The sequence below is a fragment of the Plasmodium gonderi genome (assembly GCF_002157705.1).
Source record: "Plasmodium gonderi DNA, contig: Chr06, whole genome shotgun sequence".
In the NCBI taxonomy this organism is placed as follows: Eukaryota; Apicomplexa; class Aconoidasida; order Haemosporida; family Plasmodiidae; genus Plasmodium; species Plasmodium gonderi.
The window spans coordinates 333,134-358,234 of NW_021628931.1; the positions used below are offsets into that span (position 1 = coordinate 333,134).

Sequence of the window (25,101 nt, forward strand, 5' to 3'; positions counted from 1 at the left end):
TTTGTTTTTTTTTTTCTTTGTTTTCTTTACTTTTGCAAACTTGTGATTTAAAGTGTAAGCTTGAAAAAAGAATTCGCAGCTTTATCCCTTCTTTTTTCTATTTCTTAAATGGATCCCAAAAAAAATGTAGTTTTGTATATATATATATATATATATATATATATATATTGATAATCACCTAAAATTTGATACTTTTCTTTTCTGCAGTACATATGGGAAGCCTATTTTTTTTTTTTTTTTTTTTTTTTTGGAACGAGATAATTATTCCTTTGTTCGAAATATTTAGAATACCTTTTTTTTTTTTTTCCTTCAATTGGTAGCAATAAATTCTTGTCCCTTGAAGCGTTTTTTAATTTAAAAAATATTTGTGATTTTTACACGCTTCTTCAATTTTTACCCTTTTTTTGTTCTTTTTTTTTTTTTTTTTTTTTTTTTCACGTGTAGAAATATGTATTCTTACTACTACATACACGTGAGGAAAAGAAAGTACCTGTTTTCTTACATACGTAATTTTATATATAGATCCTTATTGCCATTTTTCCCGTGGAGAGGTTTGAACAAACCTTTATGGTTTTTTTTTCTCCCAAATCTCACAAATTCTGACTAACAATTCTTTTCACATTTTTTGTTATTTTATTATGTTTTTTTTTTTTTTTTCTTCTTTTTTTATATCAATACTTTTTAAGCAAATATTTTAGAATTGTGCAGACCACGAAGTCAGGCATAGTCAGGCATGATCTTTCTTCCGATATGGAAAAAAATTTTCAGATCAACATCAGGTCTTCACATTCGTGGCAAAAGGAAAGCATTTAGCATTTTTCCTCCCACACCAGTGTTTTATTTTTCTTTTCCTACACTCGTACCTTTAAAGATGACATGCATATATGCACATATGTATGTGTACGTATTGTGTGTATGTTTATTTGTTTGGTTTTTTTTTTTTTTTTTTTTTACTTTTCTTCCTTTTTTGACACATTTAGGTCTTCACAATTCCAGTGAGTGGAAACATACGAAAAAAAAAAAAAAGGGAGATCAAAATATTTTCTTGGGCCCTATTGAAAATATTCTTTTTGTATATACAAAATAAAAAAGTGCGAAACAGAAAAAAAAAATAAAATAAAAATTTGAAGGCATCATTTTTCCATTTCTTTGTATGTAATAACAAAAAATGTATTTACTTTAACTTTTACTTCACCCCAATTTATACGTTACTCTAATTTTCAATTTTGACATTTACTGATTTTTTTTCGTTCCCCTTTTCTGTAACTCCCCACAAAAAAAATATAAACAATAAAACAAAGTCGTCTATATTCTCCTTTCATGCCAACTGAAGAGAAAGATACATGTATAGTGTGATTTTTCTTTTTTTTTATTTTGCCGTTCATACCTCAAAATAAGCGTGTACACAACGTTTCAAATTAAGCACTTGCATATTTTTCAAAATAAATGAAAGCAAGTCTCTCACTTTGATTTTCAGTCAAAAGTATATTATAACAAAGAGTTTTTTTTAAAAGGCAGCCTGTCATTTGGCAGTTGTTTGGAATACCTTCATGTCTGAATAAAAACTGTGAATTGATATATATATATATATATATATATATATATATATATATATATATATATATATATATATACGTGTATGCTGCCCATTTTCATATCACATTTTTGCTCCAGAAAAAAACGACACTAATATTCGCTCCCCACCCCCCCCATTGTTTTATTTCTTCCATTTTACAATGGCTAACTACACCGAAACGTTTGCTGCATGGACAGCTATTTGCCTGACCGATCATACACTTTTGGGAGAAAATGACACAGAAGAAGATATAAGATTACTTTGTCAGGAGGCTGTTAAAACATGCCCATTCGCAGCAGCAGTTTGTGTGTATCCCAAGTTTGTGAAATTCATCAATGATAAAATTAAAAAAGAAATTAATCCATTTAAACCCAAAATTGCATGTGTAATAAATTTTCCACATGGTTCAGATTCAATGGAAAAGGTGTTAGACGATACAAAAAAAGCATTAACAGATGGAGTTGATGAAATTGATATTGTAATAAATTATAAAAAAATTTTACAAAACCCAGAAGAAGGATTAAAAGAAGCCACCAATTTAACGAAAAGTGTTAAAGATCTAATGAAAGAAAAAATACTCAAAGTAATAATAGAAGTTGGGGAACTTAAATCTGAGGATTTAATTGTTAAGACTACTTTAGCAGTACTTGAAGGAAATGCAGATTTTGTCAAAACATCAACTGGAAAGGTACAAATTAATGCAACACCAACTGCAGTTAAATATATTATAAAGGCAATCAAACAATACATAGAAAAAAATCCACAGAAAAAGGAAAAAATCGGATTAAAAGTAGCCGGAGGGGTAACAGATATTAGCTCAGCTAGTTACTATATCTTACTAGGTAGAACTGTTTTTAGTGCTCTTGCTTGCCACCCGAATAACTTTCGCATCGGTTCGTCTTCCCTCGTCCCGAAATTGAGAAAAATCATTGCGAACTGTCCCCCGTGTTAATTCTTCTGAGTTAAGGGGAGGACAATAGCAGACCAAATGAGGGGTGAAATATAACAGAATGAAGACTCCATATACTTTAGAAATATTACAAACCTAACGGGGGAGAGAAGAAAGACCCTATAGCATCTATGGGACAAGGGGGGGGGGGGGGGGGTCATGTGGTAAAATAATAAAACGCACAAATAGAGCTCAATTTCGCTTCTGAACCCTTGTTTCACAGGTTCTATTTCGTCCCACTTGACTCCATTTCTCTTTATTTTTTTTTTTTTACGTTTTTTTCTGCTGAGGTGCCAAAGTGATCAGGCGAAAGCGCAACGGTCGTGTAAAACATTTTACCATATACACCCTCCATTTTTTGTACACGCATGCGTGTGAACACGATGCATACATTAATTATCATGTATATGAACCTTATAAAAAATGCATCCAAACGGTTATACCTACCTCTCATTACACAATGGAATGTTCGTATACGTGAGATGTTATGCACTTTTTGACATTGCATTCGGTTTGGGCGTAAAAGACGATCGCAACAAACTGTCAAAAGGGAAATGGTTTCTTGTCCCTTTTCCCTTTTTTTTTTTTTTTTTTTTTCCCTCTCCAACGGTTAGAAAATTAAAAGAAGTGTCAAAGGGATAAATGAAAAAAAAAAAAAAAAAAAAATACAATAAAAATATGACAAAATACAGCAAAATATAACAAAATATGGGAAAATACAAAAAAAAGGAAATAGTTAGACAAAAAGAAAAGCAACATATGAAGAGACAAATATAAACCAAATGCAACGCGACACGTCGGGCACAAGAACGGAACATACTAAAAAAAAAAAAAAATTATGCATCACTGAAGGTAGACACAGTGAGCAAAATTCACAAAATTTGGGAATGCAGTAAACAAAATTAAAAAAGAATTAAAATGGAATAAGACAAATCAAAGAGGAAAAAAATGATAAAAAAACAAAAAAAACGAGCAAACGGAAAAGCGAACAAACAAAAAGGCGAACAAACAAAAAGGCGAACAAACAAAAAAACGAGCAAACAAACAAATAAAGTAAAATAGATATATATATATATATATATATATATATATATTCTTGAAAACATCTCACAACAACAACAAAAAAAAAAAAAAAAAAAAAAAAAAAAAAAAAAAGGGGGATAGAGAGCCTCATTGCAGAGGTGCTTGTGTCCATCTATTTGGTACATGTTGAAGTAAGGGAAAGAACCACACGGGACTCCCAAAAAAAAAAGTGGACAAGGATGAATGTCTATAAATATGTGTACACATATACGTACATACGCAAGCACAAAAAATATCATATTCTAAAAAAAAAAAAAAAAAAAAAAAAAAAAAAAAAAAAGGAAATAAAAAACCAGAAATTATGGTTAGCAAAAAAATCAACCATTCGTTATCTATAAATTACAGCTAACAGAAATCCCCTCCTCCCCCCTCAATTGTTGTTCACGAATCGACATAAACATTCGAAAATATTCAAACAAGACTGAAAATCTTCAAAATTAACTTTAAAAGTGATATTTCGAGGGGTCATCTTTTTATAGTCCTTACTATGCATTTTTCTGTTTTTCTTTTGTCCATATTCCTTCACCATTTCATTCATTTGATGTTTTCTGTTCTCATGAGAAGCATTTCCTTTCGATCGTTTTTTTGAATGACATAAAAGTAGAGCAGCGAGACGTAAGAAGAAGCTGAAAAAAAAAAAAAAAAAAAAAAAAAAATATTGTATAAAATCGCGAATTATCAACAAAAGAGTAAAGGGAATGGAATTAGTGGTAGGGGTATGTGGAAATGGCTCGATAACACACTTCCTCCTCTTAAGAAGTGTCATGTGTTTTTCATATACCTTTTCAGAGCACACCAGATGGCAGTTAAAAAACCTTGACGTTTATTAGTATGTCTTGAGTCTCCTTCTTTTTTTATTTCCTTTTTTTCTCTATAACATTTTTCCTTATTACATTTTGTTTCATTATTTGCACTTTTATTTAAGGGGAGATAAATATTATTAAAACTTTTCTGTATCTTTGAAAAAGATTTGAAAAACTTCGATGGGCTATAATACACACTTTCCATTACGTTCATATTATTTTTAATTGTAATTTTTATTGAAACCATGTGATCCTGCGTTTTATTATACACGTTGATAATTTCGTTTCTCTTCGTCAGGGCCAATTCTGGGTTCAAAAGACATATTATGTTTTTATTTTCCCTCAGTTCATTCGACGTGTTGCTTCTGTGGTGGGAGGTCGGCACGTCTTTGTGTTCTTCCACTGGGGCGTTGTCTGCATGTGTGTGAAGTGGATGTGCAAAATGGATTCACAAAATGGATCCGCAAAATGGATCTACAAAATGGATTCACAAAATGGATCCGCAAAATGGATCTACAAAATGGATTCACAAAATGGATCCGCAAAATGGATCTACAAAATGGATTCACAAAATGGATCCGCAAAATGGATCTGCAAAGTCGATGCAGACGGAGAGACTAACCAATCGCAGTGCTGCCATTGGAGGCAGCGTTCCTAGAGGGTGAGGGGGGTCGAGGGTTATGGTAACCCCTGACAGAGAAGCTGTTGCTGAATGTGTTTACAATAATGTCTATTTTCTTCAAGTCTGTTTTTCGAAAGAGGAAGTTAATTTTATTGTCGTGGATGTGAAAAAAGAGCTCCTTGGTGTGAACAAAATAAGTGACCTTTTTGTGTGCCGACAAATCTAGAAAATCTTGAAAAGTTAAAAAATATTTAAATGGTTCCTTCAAAAGTGTGTATTTATTTATAATCTGATGTATTTTAATGTAGCTAAGAATATTTAAATGATTCCTATTGGAGGTGTTGAAAAAGTCGAGATCATTTTGATTCCTTTGATAGTACACTAATTTAATACAACATTGTAATATCATTTGAAGTATATTATTTAGTGTTAATAAACATAAAAGGAAGAAAACTACATGTCCAAAAATAAATATGTTAATTATATGTATTATACTTAAAAAGAAATTAAAAAAAAAAGATAATTTCCTTCTCTTTTTTAAATTCATCTTAAATTTTGTCATAAATATTTTTTTCTCATTTGACAAGTCCTTTTTCTTCTTCTTTTTAATTTTGTATAAAACGTTATAATAAATTAAACTTATTATATTTATATAAATACTTAAATAGTAATACAACAATTTCTTCAAGTTGAAATTTTTATATTCTTCTATACTGTTAAATGCAAATATCTTTTTCCTCTCATCTCTTCTTCTGAATATTCGAAACACGTTATCTCCATTATTTATGTTTATTTTCTCAATTAGACATATTAACGATTGCAGTATCAATGTCACTGAAAATAGAAGCGACAGAATCAGCTGGAAAATCAACACGTACAATCCTATGCATAGTCTTTTCCCCCTTAAAAATATGTAACGCATATTTTCACTGCATTTTTGGGTCAACGATGGGAGGAATCTCCCCTCCTTCCTCAAGTCGTCAGTTGAGCGGTTCGTTAAGCGGTTCGTTAAGCGGTTCGTTAAGCGGTTCATAGAGCAGTTTGTCAAGCGGTTAGTCGATATATTCTCTGAGTCCCTTTTTGAATCCTTTGAATCCCTTTTCGGATCCTTTGAGTGCCTTTTCGGGTCCTTTGAGTGCCTTTTCGGGTCCTTTGCGTGCCATTTCGGGTCCTTTGAGTGCCATTTCGGGTCCTTCGAGTGCCATTTCGGGTCCTTTGAGTCCCTTTTTGAATCCTTTGAGTCCCTTTTTGAATCCTTTGAATCCCTTTTTGGGTCCTTAGAACCCCTTTTTGGGTCCTTAGAACCCCTTTTTGCGTTACCCCTTCTACCGCTTCTCCCTTTCCACCGCTCCCGATTGAGCATAGTCGAGTCTTCCTTCTGATCGTTAAATATTCCAGAGTCCAACGATGCGTTATCATCAATGATGAGGTTCTGAAGTTCCTTGCTCTTGCTGTTATTGCTGTACAGGTAGTTTTGATTCTCGCAAAAATCCTCCTCATCGCTAACTTGGCTAGCTTGGCTGATTGCCACCAGGTCACACGTGTCGACGATGCCTGTGACATGATCCACTCCACATAAGTCAACCAAGTAATTTGCCTCCTTAATTTGGCTAGCCCCACTATATATGCCAGCATCTCCAAATGCTTCACCTATTCCAACTGCATGAACAGAACCCACGGCAGCAACCTCATCAATTGAACTCCTCACAGTGCCAACACTGCAGGCATCTTCGTCGTAGTCCTTCTTGGCCATGTCCCAACTGATGCTTCTTCTCAGCATGCTCATATTCTCATCCTCACTTAACATGTTATCTTGATAAGAAGAATTATAGTCATTTAAAAGATGCATAATATATTTTTCGTTAGCTATAATGTCATCCTTTTCATCAATCAGAGAACTTTCATTTGATCCTTCAAACAGATTTAGCAAATCCGTGTTTTTTTCATGATGAACTTTTGAAAATAATTGTTTTCTGTCTCCTCCTGATTTATTTTCTTTTCTCTTACGCTTATGCACCATCATCAACTTATTATTTTTGCTGCTATGTCCTGTGTTCATATAAGAATCATCACTTATGATGTAATAGAATTCACTGAAAGCTTTCTTAATATGTGCAAAGAGAGAGGTGGGACTTCCAATAATATTAAAAGATATTAACAGGTTTGATAAATTTACAATTGTTTGATTAAAATAAAAATTTAACAAAAAATTTGTTAACAAGGTGTAATTTGTAAATATGTGTATGTTGGATAAACTTTTCAAATAAATGTTGCAATTTGAAATATCCCCCAATTTGTTATATGCACTTATGTATTCCTTGTAAAAAAAATTATTCACATGATTATTTAATTCCTTTTTATATTCAGATTGAAAATTTAAAAGGATGTTTATCTTGTCTATACTGATGTATTGCACGTATACATACTTGTTGTTCTTCGTTTCTTCTTTCTCTACTACTTTCTTTATCTCCCTCTTGTCCTCCCTCTTGTGCCTCTCATTGAAGTTAGCAGGAGCCATCTGCGCGCGACTGAACTTTTCACAGTTGAAGTATTCTCCATGGAAATATTCTCCATGGAAGTATTCTCCATTGAAGTATTCTCCGTTGAAGTAATCACCTTCTAAACGACCACTACTAGCGTGTTCACTGTTGACCTCGTTTGAGGCACCATACAAAGATGGAAAATCCAGAAAATTGATCACTTCTTCACCATCCCCACTTACCTTTTGTGTAGACATTTCTACTGTTTCGAATGGGTCTAATGAGGAATGGTAGCTGTCCTTTCGATCGTCCAGATGCATGTCATGTGGTACAGGAGAGATGCAGCGAACACTATAATCTATTGCATCTACCTGGTCTTCTACATCCCCTGGCTCTTTCTCCTCTTTCTTCTTACCATAGTTACTAAAGGTTTTGTAAAAATAAAACAGAATGGTAATGGTATTAATATCAGCATTAATAACAATGGGTTTGATGCTGAGAAGAAAATATTTGATAAAAAGTGTTTCACATTTTTTAATGTACTGGAAGTTACAAATCATAAATTCTGACTTATTTGTCGTTTCATAACATTTGTTCAATTTTCTTTCATTTCGATTGTTCAAACCAATGGAAGATGCGGATGATGATCGATCACTTTTTTTCAAATTATATTTTTTTTTTAAAAATAAATTCCTTTTAATTTCTAACTCATTCATAAAAATTCTCAAATTACTGTTTTTCATATTCACATCATTATTTGCATATAAAATTGCATAAGCAATGAGATATTTATATACAGCATAAAAAAGCAAGTTTTCTACTTTCACTTCTACGTTATAATATTGAATATCTTCCATGTGTGATTTCTTCAAATATAAATTGTGTAATTCAACTGATATCATGTAATCAGATGTCTGTTCAAAGAGATTTATTTTAATCCCTTTCAGCATTACATGTATATTTGTGAAAAATTTTAATATTTTCGTTTCTTCTTTTTTATCTACACTCTTGTTACTGTCTTCATACGTGACAGCTAATTTCCTCCTTCTTTCTCCTCCTCCTCCTCCTCCTCCTCCTCCTCCTGATTCTTCATTTTCCCACCAATGTCTTGCATCGTCACTTTGGGAGCTGTATCCCTTTGCTTCTATATTTTTATCATCTTTATTTTTTACACCTGCTGAATTTCTCAACATCGATATATTGTTACACTCTGTGCTCTTTTTTCTTAAGGTTCTCTTTCTGCCATTTGTCCCAATTAAACCGTTTCCATCTTCCTCGTCCTTATCAGAAAGGTACGTGCTCATGATGAAATTGAAATCTTCTCGTCTCCTTCTCCTCCTGTTTGAACCTTTAAGAAATGTTGGGTATATATTCTTCAGCTCTTTTAACTTGTTTTGATTTTTTTTTATCTTTTTCAAAATATAATCGCTCAGTTTCCTTTTGAGCTTTTTTTTTTGTTTCTGTTTCTGTTTTTGCTTTTGTTTTTGCTTTTTTATCTGATTTTGTATCTGATTTTGTTTCTGATTTTGTTTCTGATTTTGTTTCTGATTTTGTTTTTGCTTTTGTTTGTTTTGGCTTTTTTTCTTCTTCGCCAGTATATTTGATTCTCTCGAGTTTAATGCTACAGCATCACCAGCTGCATTGTTTAGATACGTGCTAAGGTAGCTGTGTGGCATGATAATCCTTGCTTCGCTCGCACAGTCTTCATCATCTTTCTCATCTTCTTCGCCTTCCTCTCTGCATTTCATTGTGAACAAGTCCTCATCCCCCACCTCTTCATCAACTAGTGTGCTCAAGTCCTTATTTTTTCCTTTTTTCTTTCTATCGAGGGTGTTCTTTATCTTCTTGGTGTATTTTTCATAAAAAAATTTGTTAATGTATTTTTTGGACGAGAATCTTCGATTCCTCGAGGGGCATTTTTTCACCGGGGTCGATTTATTATCCTCCTTTTTTGCCTTAAATGAATTCGTAGCTTCTTTTTCCCCCTTTTCTACCACTTCGACATCTTCTACCACTTCGGCATCTTCTACCACTTCGACATCTTCTACCACTTCGACATCTTCTACCACTTCGACATCTTCTACCACTTCGACATCTTCTACCACTTCGACATCTTCTACCACTTCGACATCTTCTACCACTTCGACATCTTCTACCACTTCGACATCTTCTACCACTTCGACATCTTCTACCACTTCGACATCTTCTACCACTTCGACATCTTCTACCACTTCGACATCTTCTACCACTTCTCCCTTTTCTACCACTTGGCTATTTCCACTCGTGATAGGACCCTCCTTTGGAAATACTTTGCCTCCCTTCTTTATCCTGCTCGTTGGGTCCAAGTTCTTCAAAAGAAAAAAAGAAGCTATACTGAAATACTTATTTATTTTTTTTTTTTTTTTCTTTCTTTTTTTTTTCCTCATGTATACAATGTTAAAGCGCTTTTTGTGTAAAAAAGCCAGTGCTTTTTTCCCTTCTCCCCCCCCGGTTTCATCCGTTTTTTTTTTTTTTTTGTTTTTTTGCTTTTCCCAAAGTTCTTGGCTATTTTGAAATTCCTTGCTAGATTTGAAATTATTATAGAGGTTCATTTTTTTATGCACTTTATTTTTTCTTTTAAATCTACTGAACCCTTTTTTTCCTTTTGATGAATAGGACGATGTTATTACTTGAGGATTATTATTATCCAACTTAACATCGTTTATCAATTCTTCTAAACAGAAAACCCTCCTCCCATTTTCAATTTTCGTCACAACATTAATTTTTTTGTTATTATTTAAAAAAATGTTATTATGTTCTTTCACTATATTTACATTACAAGAAAATACGTATACCTCATTTTTCTGATATATTAAAAAGCATTTAACTACTTTAGGCTTAGATACATCTGCCCATCCGAATATTTCTCTTCCAAATGGTTTCAACATATTCACAATCTTTTTTTTTGTTTTCCGTTGATAAAATATAACGTAGTACTTGGTCTTATTGTAAATAATCGTGTCTGGATTGTTTTCTATCGATATGTGTATTTCTACATTCGTGTCTTTGTTCAACATGATGTTAACATCTGTGATGATGCTCTCTTCCTTATACTCATGTATGTAGCATGTATCTCCACTTGTAGCGCTACCCACACCATCATCTACTTGATTCACTTCTAAACTGTTAAGCGGTTCCATCTGTTCGAGCGATGCAGTGGGATTGAAAAATTTAGTGGACTTTACGAGCTCATTCTCTGCACAGACATCAATAACAAAGTTCTCACAAGACTCTGCACTTCTCCTTGAAAGCACATCATTATCTCCTGGTTCACTCTCCACCAACAGTACTGTGTCTTTAGACACATCGTGATTGTTAGTTCGATTCATCAGCTCTTTTTTCATTGGAATAATAGCATCATTCCTGCTAATCCTCATCCACTGATTACCCTCACCTGTATCATTTCGAACACTTGAACGACTAACCTTAGTTACAGCTTTATGGTATATTTTTAAATTTCCAACTTTTTCAATATCAACGGGACTAGTAAAGTACAGGTTGAGTAATTCTTCTCTTCGTTTCGAAAGATCATCCGATTTCTCTGCATTCATAATAGATATATTTCTAGATTTTGTTATTTTCTTCTTCAAGTAATGATTAAACAGGTTGGTAACTTCGTGTTCCTTGTTGTTCATAAATTCATGGTTCCCTTTCCTTCTTGTGAAGTGCTCATCTCTCATACAGGCATTAATGTCAGTATAAGAAAATTTCAACAAACACTTATTAGTGTTTATTGGGTGATAATAAAACGATTCATATGGCTTAATTTCGACGATATTCACAGAACAACTGTTCCATTCCGATCCTCCTGCTGCTGCTGCTTCTGCTGGAGGAAGTGCTGCACTACTTCTTCCTCCACCTCTTACAGCACCATTTGTCAAACTGGATAGAGCTCTTTTTGAAGACCCCTCTTCCCCTCCTTGAGACAAACTTGAGGAATCACTAAAATCACTTGGTACAATGTGAATCCTCTCTGCATTGCGCACCCCAGAACTGAAAGCCTTTTTATTAATTGCATCTATGGAAAAGGAGTAGTTATTGTTAAAGTTCAAGTTGAGGTTCAGATTTTTTTTATCATTTTTAATAATTTTAAATTCTTTGGTAACTTCCTGAACATAGAGAAATCGATTTGTCTTATTAACAATTGTATATCTATTATTAAATGTAACCGTTTTTGCGTTATACAATTTTCCATTTAGCGTTATACTCATAGAAAGGAAAATATTTTCCTTTTTATTCTTGCTTGTAAGTATAATTTTTTTATTAAGACATACTTCATTTATTTTAATTTTTTTAGAAACAAATATTTGATTATTTGAAACTATTTCTAATACAACTTTACTATTTTCTACATCTCCAAAAAACATGTTGGACTTTTGTTTTATTATCTGTGTGTTTTTCCCACCACTGGATTTGACAATCAAATCGTAATTTAAATTATTTTGAAAAAAAAAAGATGAATAAATTAATAGCTGTAGTACATTACTATCAACTAAATGTTTCAAATTATTTTCATCATAATTTGTATTTATGAAATTTGTTTTCTTTCTTAATGTTAAATTTAAGAAAAAATATTTAGGAATTTCTTTACACAGATTTTCATACTCCTTCGATCCTAAATAAACAAACTTCTTCTTATTTTCACATGTCGATTTCTTCTTTCTTTTTCCCAGAAGAAGGTATCTTAGTTTAAATTTTTTCTTCTTATAAATTATGTTCTTTTTACTATCGCTAATATAACTAACATGCATTTTCACCTGAAATGATTTATCATCATCATGTATATTTCTCAGCTGATGTAATTCTATCTTTTTAGAAAAGAAATTATACACATAATTTTCATGACACAATGTGTAAAATAATTTTACATAATTAGGAATTGTGTCAAGATATCGGATAGACTTTGGAAATATTACATCTCTCTTATTTCTTTTTATTTTCCTTGGCATGCTGCTGATAAAGTACTTTTCACAGTACCCGATCTTTACTTGTTCAAATAATAAATTATGAATTTCAAATATGTAATTTATGAAAATTCCAAATGCATACACTTTATTCAATTCTAAATTTTTCTCTTCACATATTATTGTGTTACTGTAATTGCTCTGCTTTCTTGCTGTGAAAGTCAGATCGATCTCCGCATTGTTCATTTGTATGTTCGTCTTATGAATATTGTTTGCATCCCTCCCCTTCTTATTACCTTCTTCCTTGGAATCCCATCCTCCTCTTCCTCCACCAACTCCTGAATCTTCACAATTGCTGCTCATATAACTATTGCAGTTCTTCTTCTCATGCATCTTCTCCATGTGCCTAGACACATCGTACGTGTGGTATTTTCTTTCCATCCGTTCGTTATTTCGAAGAGGCTTTCGTCTGACAGAACTTCTCCTCCCCATGCTTCTCTTCACCATGCTTCTTTTCACCATGTCGTGCATCATTATGCTCTTGAATGTGGAACTCCTTTTTTCTTTCCCCAGAAGGAAACTACTTATCTGCTTTTCACTCGTCCTGCGTTCTGTCACGTTCACATGGGGATCACTTTCTCTGACATTCTCTATGACATTCTCTATGACATTCCCTATGTCATTCTCTATGTCATTCCCTGTGACATTCCCTGTGACATTCCCTGTGACATTCCCTGTGACATTCCCTATGTCATTCCCTATAGCACTCCCTCTCGCACTTCCCACTTCCTTTTCATAGTTATGCATAATCGCCATTAATGTTCTTCCCTCCAAATTGGAATTCTTTCTCTGTTCTATGCATCTGTGCTTATCATCCACTCCTTCTATTCTCTTCTGACAAAGCTCAACAGAATTATTGCTGCAGATGGACGACACTCGCAAGGGAAATTTCTTGGAATATTTCCCCAATCCGCTTACCCCCCCCCCCTTTGTGCTGCCCCCTTCTTTTTTGCTGCCCCCTCCCTTTGTGCTGCCCCCTTCTTTTTTGCTGCCCCCTTCTTTTTTGCTGCCCCCTTCTTTTTGGCTGCCCCCTTCTTTTTGGCTGCTCCCCTCTTTTTTGCTGCCCCCTTCTTTTTGGCTGCTCCCCTCTTTTTTGCTGCCCCCTTCTTTTTTGCTGCAGTAACAAATGGCCTTCATATCCCTGAGCTTGAGCGTATGGGCATATAGATTATATTTCAAGAAATCAAATGAGTGTCTACATACAATTTCTTTTATGGTCGAATTGCCTATCATTTTCTTGGCTCCATTTTTCATCAGAAAATTAAAAATTTCAAAATAGCACTTTTTTTTTTGTTCATACTTTAACATATAAAAATCGTAAAACTCTTTCTTCACAATGTAGATATAATTGATATTTTTAAAATTTGTGCTCTGGCTATTTTCTATAAGATATTTTTCTAACCTCTTTAATATTTTACTAATTTTTTCCTTGTTCACTTGGTTTATATTAATCCGATTGGGTGATGATAAGGGCATTATTATTTCTTCTACATTATCATAACAGAAACTTCCTGAATTGTTTTTTCGTCTCCTTTTACTCCTCCATCTGATCTCGTTGTCTGTGCAAGAATTTCCATTGTAATTGTTTTGCATCAAAGGAAATACTTCCTCACCATGACTCTGTGATGTGGAGCTGTTATAAGCAGAATTATTGTTTTGATTTTCCATAGATTCTTCTTGATTCAAATTGAATTTGTTATTGAGATAGTCAAAAAGAATGATAATAGGAATGAATGAAATGAGAGGTAAATAATACTTTTCATTCGTTTTTAAAACTGTCAAATTTGTACTATCACGCCTATGTAAGCCAAATTGTTTCTCGTTTTTTTTCACACTTTGAATTCCATTGTGTAGATTTTCCTGCCTTCTGTTGTAGCGTAAAAAATAGTGCAAAATTGGATGAAATAAAATGACAAAGTTGCTATTCGTTGTATTTTTCACGTACAAATTAGAGGAAAAATATATAGAAACGGTGCCCTTCTCATCAACATTCGTCTGAATATACAACTTAATAAATGTTTTAAAAATTTTATTTTTCATACTGTGCTCATTGTACATATCATGCGTTAAGTCATACTTTTTAATGGTTATTCTTTTTTTCTCTTTTCTTTTTTTTAAATCGTATATAATTGGAAGAAATCGAATATCACAAATATTTTTCGTCCTCTCAATATCAACAATTTCAAAAATGTAATCAAAGATCTTTATAATCACAACCAGTTCGCAAACTTTTCCATTCTCGTCATTTAGTAAACCTCCATGTTCATTTGTTTCAAGCTCGTAGAAAATAAAGCGATTTTTGTTTTTGTTACTGTCATTGTTGCTGTTATTGTAACTGTTATTGTTATGCTTACTATTATTGTTATTGTTTTCGACATTGTTTTCGACATTGTTACCGTTATTGCCCTTCACAGTGCTGCTTTGTATTTTGTTTCTTAACGATTGCTTAAACCTCACACTGATGGTAATTCCAGTGTAGTTATAAATCTTCGATGCCATGTGTGCAGATGAGATGGAAAACTTAACATTCCTCTTGGTTCTCACTCCTCCAATTTGTGCACTACTGTTTAGTCTAAACTTTGGTACTACTATTCCTCTATCATCATGTAATAATAAAAACTCATCATTAGTTGCATCATTTTTTCTGTTACATGGGCTAAGGGGGAAAGGAGATGAGCACACTGCATATGGGACTGAACATGCTACTGGTGTGTTGTAATAATAATAGTTATTATTCATAAAGGAAAAAGCATTATCCATTAGTGATTTTAAAAATTCTATTATAATATTTTTACTTTTGTTAGTGTATAAAATATTGATTATTGATGTATCTAATTTGAAATTTAAGAAATTTATTTTTTTTTTTTCATTTTCGAAAGCCAAAAATAATTCCATTTTTTCTAAAAGATTATCATACACAAGTTTGTAACTGTCGTATACATCTATGTTCAGGTGAAAATTAAAAAAACTGTATATACGTAAAAGATCCTTCTGTAAAAAAAGTTTTAAATTAAATATGCTCAACACTATTACTGGCATGTTTCTACTACTATTTCCATCATAAAAATGTATATGTAAATCATCTAAATGGTATTCAAATAATAGTTCGTTCATTTTTTCATATAGATAAAATAATATATCTTGCATTAAACTTTTATTATCTGTATTTTCCCTTCCATTCTCCATATGAACACTACTACTATTGCGATCCTTCTTAGGAACCTTGTTGTAACTGTCATTCTTTATATTGTTAGTTTCATTGCTAATCAAACCAATTGGTATATCTACCCTGGTACAACTCTCCAGAAAACACATAAACGTACTATGACATAGTAGTGCATTCTTCAAAATTTCTTTCGATATATTTATAATTAACGGATCATTGTGAAAACTTATAATTTCCTTTACACATGCATCTGAGATATTCATCTCTTCATCTCCTCCACATCCTTCTATCGAATTCCTAGACATGGCTGAGAAGTACTTATTTAACGACATATAATTTGTGTCGTAATAGTATGGAAGCATGTTCATATTCTCATAACAGCTTTCCGTGCTGCTACACTTTTCATTCTCCTCATCCGGCATTTTGTAGTTTATTTTTCTTTTCATATTTATTTGAAGCCTCAGATCATTTATAATTGTTTCGTTATCTTTGTCTTTCGTGCTAAAATTCAAAACGCAGATACTGCACTTTTTATTCTTCTTGTGTCGAAAAATGTTTATCGTGGGTATAACCAACTTCATCCCACAATTTCTCACTTGAATGGACTTGGAGCTTTCTCCGTGTTCTGCGAGGGGTGATGGTAAGAAGGTAATCACTAATGTGAGGCAGCGCTACTGGGAAGTATCACTACTGTGATGTATCACTACTGTGATGTATCACTACTGTGATGTATCACTACTGTTAAATATCACTACTGTGATGTATCACTACTGTTAAATATCACTACTGTGATGTATCACTACTGTTAAATATCACTACTGTGATGTATCACCACTGTCATGCATCACGCATCTCACCATTAGTGCACTTGCATGACGTGGAAAAGTGCATCTCCAGAACTGGAAAGAGAGACACGTAGGAGCTGTTCCCTGGGTCCTCATAAAAGGTGTACTGTGTAATGGTGAGGTGATATATGGGGATACATATTCTGTTATTTTGCAAAAATGCAACGTAATTGTATTTTACATTATTCACACTGACAGTTTCTTCTGTAATGGAATTATTGCTGGAATATGCATACGCTGTAATTTTTTTTATCTTCTCGAACTTTTTACACAATTTGGATATCCATCTGTACACACTAATAAAGTACAAATAATCCACAATGAACTGCCCATTAATTAAATGGAATTCTACATTTTTTATGTCTTCACTTTCTTCATTTCCTACAACATGGAATTTCTCCCGATTCTCGTTCTGGTTCTCACTCTGGTTCTCACTCTGGTTCTCACTCTGGTACTCGTTCTGGTTCTCGTTTTGGTTCTCGTTCTGGTTCTCGTTTTGGTTCTCGTTCTGGTTCTCGTTTTTATTTTCCTCCCCCTCCTCCTGATGACAGTCATCCTCAACCTCATCATCATTGTCCGCCTCGTCGTGATCTTCTTTTTTCTCGTTTCCCTCTGGTTTGGTTAATGGAACTTCCTTTTCCCACACAAAATTAACATGCACTTCATCTGTTCCTTTCGCTTCACTCTCCTCCCCTCCATTAGTAATAACATTCAAGTTTTTGCTATTCACTCGTTTAACTCTTTTTACATCTCTCACTTTGTAAATTTCATATTCTAACCTCCTCTTGTTTTTAGAAGGAGATTTTTCTTCTGCACTTTCTCCCACTTGACTTAATTCTCCCTTCGGATTGTCATTTTTCTTGAATAGCGCATCGTTATTTGGGCTATTATAATCAGTATCAGTGTTATTTTCTTCAAGAATAGCAGAGTTCCCATTAGATGCTTGTTCCTCTCCCTTGTCGTTTCTCTTCACTTTGCTTCTGCTTACATCGCCTTTGTCTACAGGAGAAATTTTTTCAAGCACAGACACTTCTCGCTCCAAGGGTTCGAAGCAACTCATATAGCGGCCACTTTCCTTACCTGACATAAACTGAACTTCGGATTGATGCATTTCATTAGCTCCATTAAACCCTTTGGAATTGTTTTTCTCCTCTTTTTTCACCTTCTCCTGACATGCAATGTCAATCTTTTTATTTATATGTTCACTTTTCTCCTTATGATTTACATCGTCCATCATTAGTGTATTGGCTTTTTCTCCTCCTCCACCATCTTCATCATCTTGTTGACTATCTACCATATTGAAGGTAAAATAATCTGTGTTCAAATTATTGTAATAACTAGTATGAACAAAATCAGCACTCGTGCTATTTTTTTTTTTTAATTTGTTCTGTTTTTGCTGATTCATGTTTTGATTTCCTGTATCTTCATACAAATTGTACAGCTGTCTATAATTGTCCGTTCTGAAATACCGAACAACACCTGTAGTTAAACATTTATCTCCAGATTCGAATCTACCTTCTTCTATCATTTCTGCCCGCCCTATTTCTCCACTTGTTGATTCTACTGCATTGTTATTTAAGATGTAATTTTTTTCTTTTAATGTGTATGGAATATTTTGTAAGGTACTCTGCGAAGAATTTGTCGATGTATTTCTAGAAGAATATGAAAAAATAAAATTTCCATTTTTTACTAATTTAAATATACTATTATAAAAATAAACTTCATTATAATTATTTCCCCTTTTTTTACAACTCAGTTTTGAAGTTTTTCTATTCAATTTATTTTCTATGGTTCTGTTTTCAATATATGATATGAAATTGTTTTGATACTCTTCATTTAATAGACAATTCAAAATATTTATTTTTTTCAAATTCAGAACAAAATTGGATATATACGAATCGTTAAATGTGTATACTAAAACATCAGAAATGTGTATCGATATCATTCTTTTTCTTTTTTTGTAATTATTAAAATGGACTTTTATCTTATGCATAAAGGATATTAATTCTTGTTTCTTTCCTTCGTTTGTTCCTACCGCTTGGTGCTCCCTCATCCCCTGCTCCTCGTTTTTTTCATATTGATTGTAATTTATTACTGCACTATTTTTTCTTTCTTGTTTTTTTTCACTCTCTTGCGTCCGTTTAGCCATCTCTTCTTCCCTCTTACCCGACGGGAAGTGCATAATATCCTGCGTATCATCCACCGTTTGATGTTTCACTAGATTTTCCACTCCATTTTCCACTTCATTTTCCTCTCCATTTTCGACTCGCTGTTCAGCTTGGTGTTCCGTTTGGCCATATGCCTGGGCAGATGGATCTGCTATCTTTTCATTAGAGTCCTCAATAATTTCAACGGGAGAATCATCTACAGGGACTGAGGCCCTGCATCTACTCTCCATGGAAATGTCGAACGAATAATCCATTCGTTTATTCGAATCGTCCAACTGCTTTACCGCTTGATCATCCAACTGGTTTGACGATTGCCCTTGCTTCTTTTCGGTCTCCCTTCCGTTCGTGTCCATATTTTCCTCAGGAGAAACTAGCACTTCACTCTTATTGTTCGTTATAGCATTTTCTAACAAAATTTGCAAAGTCTTGTAGCTGCGTATGTCGATAGTGTTCAGGTTCAAATAATTGGAATCACTTTTATTTTGAAAAAAGTAAATAATGTTTTCTATATAATTTTTATAATGAAAATAGTAAAAAATTAATTTAAAGATTATTTTATCATCCACATTTAAACTTAAATTGTATTTATTATTGCTATGAATGAATATTATTTTCTTTTCATTATTATCATTCGAATTGTATGTAATTTCGTCTAGGTAAATTTTTAATGGTTTCATGAGATATTTTTTATTACCCTCATTATTTCTCTGTATCAATATATTTTGAATTTTCTCTTCATTTTTATTTTTCATCATAAAAATAGATAATTCCAAATTTAATCTTTTCTGTTCTATTCCTGTTATATTCTTTTCTTCTCCTTCCTCCATTTGGTCTTCTTCCCCTGGATCCTCATCTATGGTAGATGATGAATTTAAACTTAACTGTCTCTTTATATTATCACAACTACTGTTATATTCAATATTTTCAGCTTCAACACTTTCGTGATGTACACCTCCAAATGTATATTTTTTCCCATTCCTTAAGGTGTGTTCATCACTATCAGCATTGTACTGGTCTTCTTCACTTCTTCGATCATTATTCTTGTATTCCATTCCTTTCACATAATTATGATTAAACCCGCTATGGACGGTTCTCCTATCGATACTACATTGTCTCCCAAAATTGTATGTGTTATTACTCAAGCAGCTTATTTTTCTAGCAGTGTCTACATTTTCCAAATTATTACTACGTAAAAATTCACGATAATGTTTTCTATATTCCATGATAAGTTTACTATCTTCACACATGGTACTACTGTCATCATTTACTAAAAATTTATTTTTTGCAATGTTCTGATCGTGTTGTTGCTGTGTTTCTAATGGACGAGAACTACCATTGGTGACGATTCTTCCCTTAGCAGAATTATAATTACATGCATCTAATGCATTTTCTGAACTATCTTCATTTGGAGTGTTATTCCTCAAGGTGGCATCTACCTCCCCTGATTCTTCACTTCCCTTGGCATTTGGAATGATCATCATAGTGTCCTTTGGTTCCACAGGCTTCCTACCCTTCAGATGTGAATCAAGCGAAGCGGCAGAATCAGATATGAATGGGTCTGCCTCATACTGCTTCTCCCCCTCGTCCTCCAGATTTTGCTTGACATGCAAATCCCCGAACTTCGAAATCATTGTAATCCTATGTACATGATTTTGTAAGTTCGTTTTTGTAAAGAAAAAAGAATTCAAAATGATCTTTTTAAGTCTCAGAAGAAGGGAGTATTTCTTATTTATTACTAGGTTAACATAGAGGTTATTCATTAGCTGAAGATTTATATCAACAAAATTTTTTTCAGATGCAACATATAGCTCTTTGCAATATTTTTTACCTAGAAGATAATAATAGTACAAACTTTTATACGTTTTGATTTTCTTTTCTAAGTTAACAGTGTTGTAATCATAATTCATGTTTATAATTTTATAAACTTCTCTAATGCTTAGAGTTATTAAAATATTTTTGTTGCATCTAACGTACACCTTGCTTTGCGACGTGTCAAATTTTTTATATACAAATATGGTGAGAGCAGGGTCTTTTATAAACTCGTATACTTTGTCATTTCCAAAATTTTTATTATTTTTATTCTCTTCATTATTGTAATTCTCCTCATTATTGTGATTCTCCTCATCGTTTTTATTACTTTTATGTGGATAGCTTGTCATGTCTTCCACATTTGAATAAGTTTCTTTTTCTCCCTTAAGAGATGTTGAATCCGTGAGGTCGATTGCTTCAAATTGCATGACACTCGCTTTGGTCTTCTTCCTAGACATGGTACTTTTGAACGAAGTTGTGCTGTTACACATATGTTGGTTAAACAAATAATTTTTGCTTTTTCTTTTATTTTTTTTCAACATTTCTCTTATTCTTTCATCTTTTTTTTTATGCACCCGTAAATCTTCCTTATGATGAAAATTATTATTCGCTTGTTGTTCAAATAATTCAAGTAAAGGATATTTTTTATCTTTATTCATAAAATTTATCATGGCATCTCTTAAACGTATATGATAAGCAAAGTCATTATTTATGTAATTTTTCACAAGGTACTCAAACATAACCATGTTCACTTGAATTGTTTTACTTGTCTTTTCATAGCTGTACAAATTCACGTTTACATTTCGAATTGATAATTTGAAACTACAATTTACAGACAAGTTGTCACCATTACTTGGACTGTTGCGATTGAAACTATTTTTCATGCTCTTCTTAGAACTAGTGTTTTCATTTCCATGTTGCTTTTCCATACGCCCTCCTCCTAAAGACAAACTTCTCCCAATGAAATTATTATCCTTGATTCCTCCAATTGACATTTCTTCCACATGTTTTTTTAAACTTGAAATAATTTGAAAACTGTGTGTATATTCAAACTTTTCTAAAAAATTTTTGTCAAATTTTTCTTTTTTTTTTTTTTTAATCAATTCTCTTTTATACATTAAAATATCCCTTATGTCAGGAATATTTAACCATTCCGCAAGGTATAATCCGTTTACAAAACATCCATATATAGAATAATAAATCATAAGATCAGAGAGATAAGTTAACTGCTTAAGTGATAATTTTACGTTTAACTTATCAATATGCATCTCGAAATTCATATATTCATTTTCTCTTAAATTTATGTTTTCCTCCAAAATATCCACTTTTTCAATTTGTGTGCCTTTCTTTTTATTCTTAATTCTATAGTATATATTTTTATCACTGTATTCATGATGTCTGAAATTATTTTCATGTGACAGTTCCCCATTAGACGGAGGCATTATTTCAGTTCTTTCAACATTCCCACCTACTTCTCCAACTAGCATCGATGATTTCACTTCTCTGGATGATAAAATTTCTTCTCTCTCCCCACGGATATGCTCCTCCTCCTTGGTATGCTTCAATCCTTGTCTAGTATTTATTTCATTTTCTTCACTGCATATTTCTTTACTTATTGATTTTTCGACCTCCTCGACCTCTGCACCTTCACCTGCTTTTTCCATCTCCTTGTTCTCTGCATCTTCGCCTTCCTTTTCGCCTTCTCTTTCTTCACCTTTTTTTTTTTTTTTTTTCCTTTTTTTCTCTCCAACCAACAATGGACTCGCTGATGCTGATCCCAATTCACCTGACATGTTATTCATGGCATTTCCATGACACAACCCTTCGAAAGGTAACTCGCTACTTTTTTCCATGTTCTTACAAAATTCAGCATATAATTTCCTGTTCCTATCTTTCATTTCATTCCGATCCGGGAAAATTTTTTGAAAAATAGATCTCTCCTTCTTAACATGTTTACATTGAAACAAGTACTTATCACAGTGAGGACATGTAATATCAAAGAAACTTTTTTTTTTAAAAGTAAATTTAGAATTACGATAGAAATATTCTGTACAATTACTAATGTAAAGATTTGTGCTTAAAAGGATAAGTGGAATTTCTGAGATGATGTATTTTTTCTGATGTAAATCATTACAAATGTCTTTTAGTTTGTTATATATTTCCAATTCATTAATATTTCTTTTATTTTTTTTTTTTTTTTCTTCTTTTTTTATAACTTTCGTAAGTAAATATTTTGCCTTGTCATCATTCATATAAAAAATTATATCACTAAATGAAAATTCTTTGCATATTCTATTTGCATAATTATGGCTTTTTACACTACTTATTGTTTTTACAAACATACCTAAAATATTTTTTTTCTTTTCTGCACTTTCCAAGATAATTTCAACATTCTCAATATCAATTGACATGTTGTTATAAAGCTCATACATCAGGTAGTTAATCCCTTTATTTATTTTATTATTCAAGTCATATACGTTATTATTAATATCTTCGATTTTCAAATTGTTTTTCTTAGTCTCCTTAATTCCGTTGATTTCCTCATCGATGTTGAAGTCATTGAAATTCTTTTCTTTTATCACGATCACGACATCACTGATTTTCAGACTCGCTTTTTGAAACAGGTACAACAGCGGGATCTGCAAGGGTGCAGAAGGAAAAACAAAGCAGAAAAATGGATTCAACGATTTAGGGTTCAAAAATAGAAGCGAAATAGACTAACATGAAGCACATCTTTGTGAACTCTTGTAAAGTGCGTGATGTAGACGGATCCATGTTCGCATGCCTTACCTGAAGATCCAACGAACGGATGTATCCATATTTGATTGTATAAGGGAGGTATAAAATGTCGAAGAAATTTTTTTTAATCTTAACATTCTGCAAATGCACTTTTCCTCTTATCAGGGAAGTTTGCAATTGTTTCTCTTCTATATTTTCAAAAAATGAGGAAAGTAAAAAATTAACAATACTTTTGTATAATCCCTTAATCATTATTTAAAAAACTGGAATTGGGATTACATGACATGAGGGGAAGAACTGCAATTCCGTGTTATTACTATTATGTGTAACGACATGCTCATTTTTCACATGAGCGGCACATATGTGTAAATGCATATATGGACGTACTTTAAAAAAAAAATATAACTAAAAATAAAAATACGTTTTAAAATGGAAAAACGGGAAGAAAAGAAAAAGGAAAGTTTTATCATACCCTTTTTCATTATCGCTTTGGACAAAAAAAAAATAAAAAAAAAAGAGAGTATGGATGATTTCAAATTATGTTATAGAAAAATAGAAAATGAATAGAAAGAAGTTAACATGATAATCTGTGTAACTTTTGCACAAATAGGATATCTATTTTTTGTATCTGGACAAGAGAACAAAGAATCAGTTGCTTCTCCTCTGTCCTCTGTTTCGAATAATTAAAAAGTGCACAAAAAAAAAAAAAATAAATAAATAAATAAAGTATATGTATCTGTATATGCATATTTTATAAGTAGATACATATATCTGGTTTATACCCGAGCGGATACTTGGGTAAAATGAAATTTTGGTTCTTAAAGATTTCGAAACAGAATGAAATTATTTCGTTTTGGCATTTTTAAAAAAAAAAAAAAAAAAAAAAAAAAGGTCTAGCACCCATATGTAGGTGAAAATATAAATGTGGCAGTGGATGCAACTATGGATACACACGTATGTCTTATGAATGTATCTATTTAGATGCAAACACATTTGTGACGTGAAAATAACATAGTGCAGATTCTCGGATATATATGCACGCGAAAATTATTGTAGAAAGTAGATAATTAGGTTATTTGCGAATTTTTAAAAAGTTACTCATCTCCTTTTCGTTATTTTAAATGGAATGAAAAGGAGAAATAGAGTAGTAGCGAAATAGAGAAGTAAGGAAATATAGAAGTAGCGAAATAGAGAAGCAAGGAAATATAGAAGTAGCGAAATAGAGAAGTAAGGAAATATAGAAGTAGCGAAATAGAGAAGTAAGGAAATATAGAAGTAGCGAAATATAGAAGTAGCGAAATAGAGAAGCAGGGAAATAGAGAAGTAGGGAAATAGCGAAATAGCCAAATGACAAAGTAGCAAAGTGGCTAAGTAGCGAAATGATGAAAAACTAAAACAGTGAAAGAACGAAGAAGTGAAAAATTGAAAAAATCAATGAATTTTTTTTTTCAATTATTTAAAATGACATAATAAATTTTTTAAATTATTACAAATAAGGAAAACTTTTTATAGTTGTTCACTAAAAAGTCAGCAAAAAAAAAAAAAATAAAATAATAAAAAAAATAGTGAAGTAATAAAAAATAATAAAGTAATAAAAAATAGTGAAATAATAAAAAATAGTGAAATAATAAAAAATAGTGAGATAATGAAAAACAGAGAAATAATGAAAAACAGAGAAATAATAAAAAATAGTGAAACACAAAATAAAAAGGTAGTGATTGACAAGGGTGATATATTTATATAGTATGCATGTATGTATTATGTGAGTGGTTCAGATATACATGACGACGGTGGGGTGGGATGACGCGATGAAGTTCATTTGAGCATTCGGCGTGAATGTTGCCTTTTCCCTTTTTCC

At 32.4% G+C, this 25,101-nt stretch overlaps 2 protein-coding genes across 2 annotated transcripts; one reads left to right on the plus strand and one right to left on the minus strand.

The window, feature by feature from the left end:
- Positions 1-1,736: 1,736 nt before the first annotated feature.
- PGO_060620 (deoxyribose-phosphate aldolase) lies at positions 1,737-2,528 on the plus strand (the record flags this gene model as incomplete). Its single annotated transcript, XM_028686706.1, has 1 exon — positions 1,737-2,528. One exon carries the CDS (start codon positions 1,737-1,739, stop codon positions 2,526-2,528), a length of 792 nt encoding a protein of 263 aa, XP_028542507.1.
- A 2,500-nt stretch (positions 2,529-5,028) lies between these two features.
- Positions 5,029-23,495, minus strand: PGO_060630 (hypothetical protein, conserved; the record flags this gene model as incomplete). Its single annotated transcript, XM_028686707.1, has 3 exons — positions 5,029-16,307; positions 16,540-23,143; positions 23,295-23,495. The coding sequence occupies 3 exons, from the start codon at positions 23,493-23,495 to the stop codon at positions 5,029-5,031; spliced, it is 18,084 nt and encodes a 6,027-aa protein (XP_028542508.1).
- Between the last annotated feature and the right edge of the window lie 1,606 nt (positions 23,496-25,101).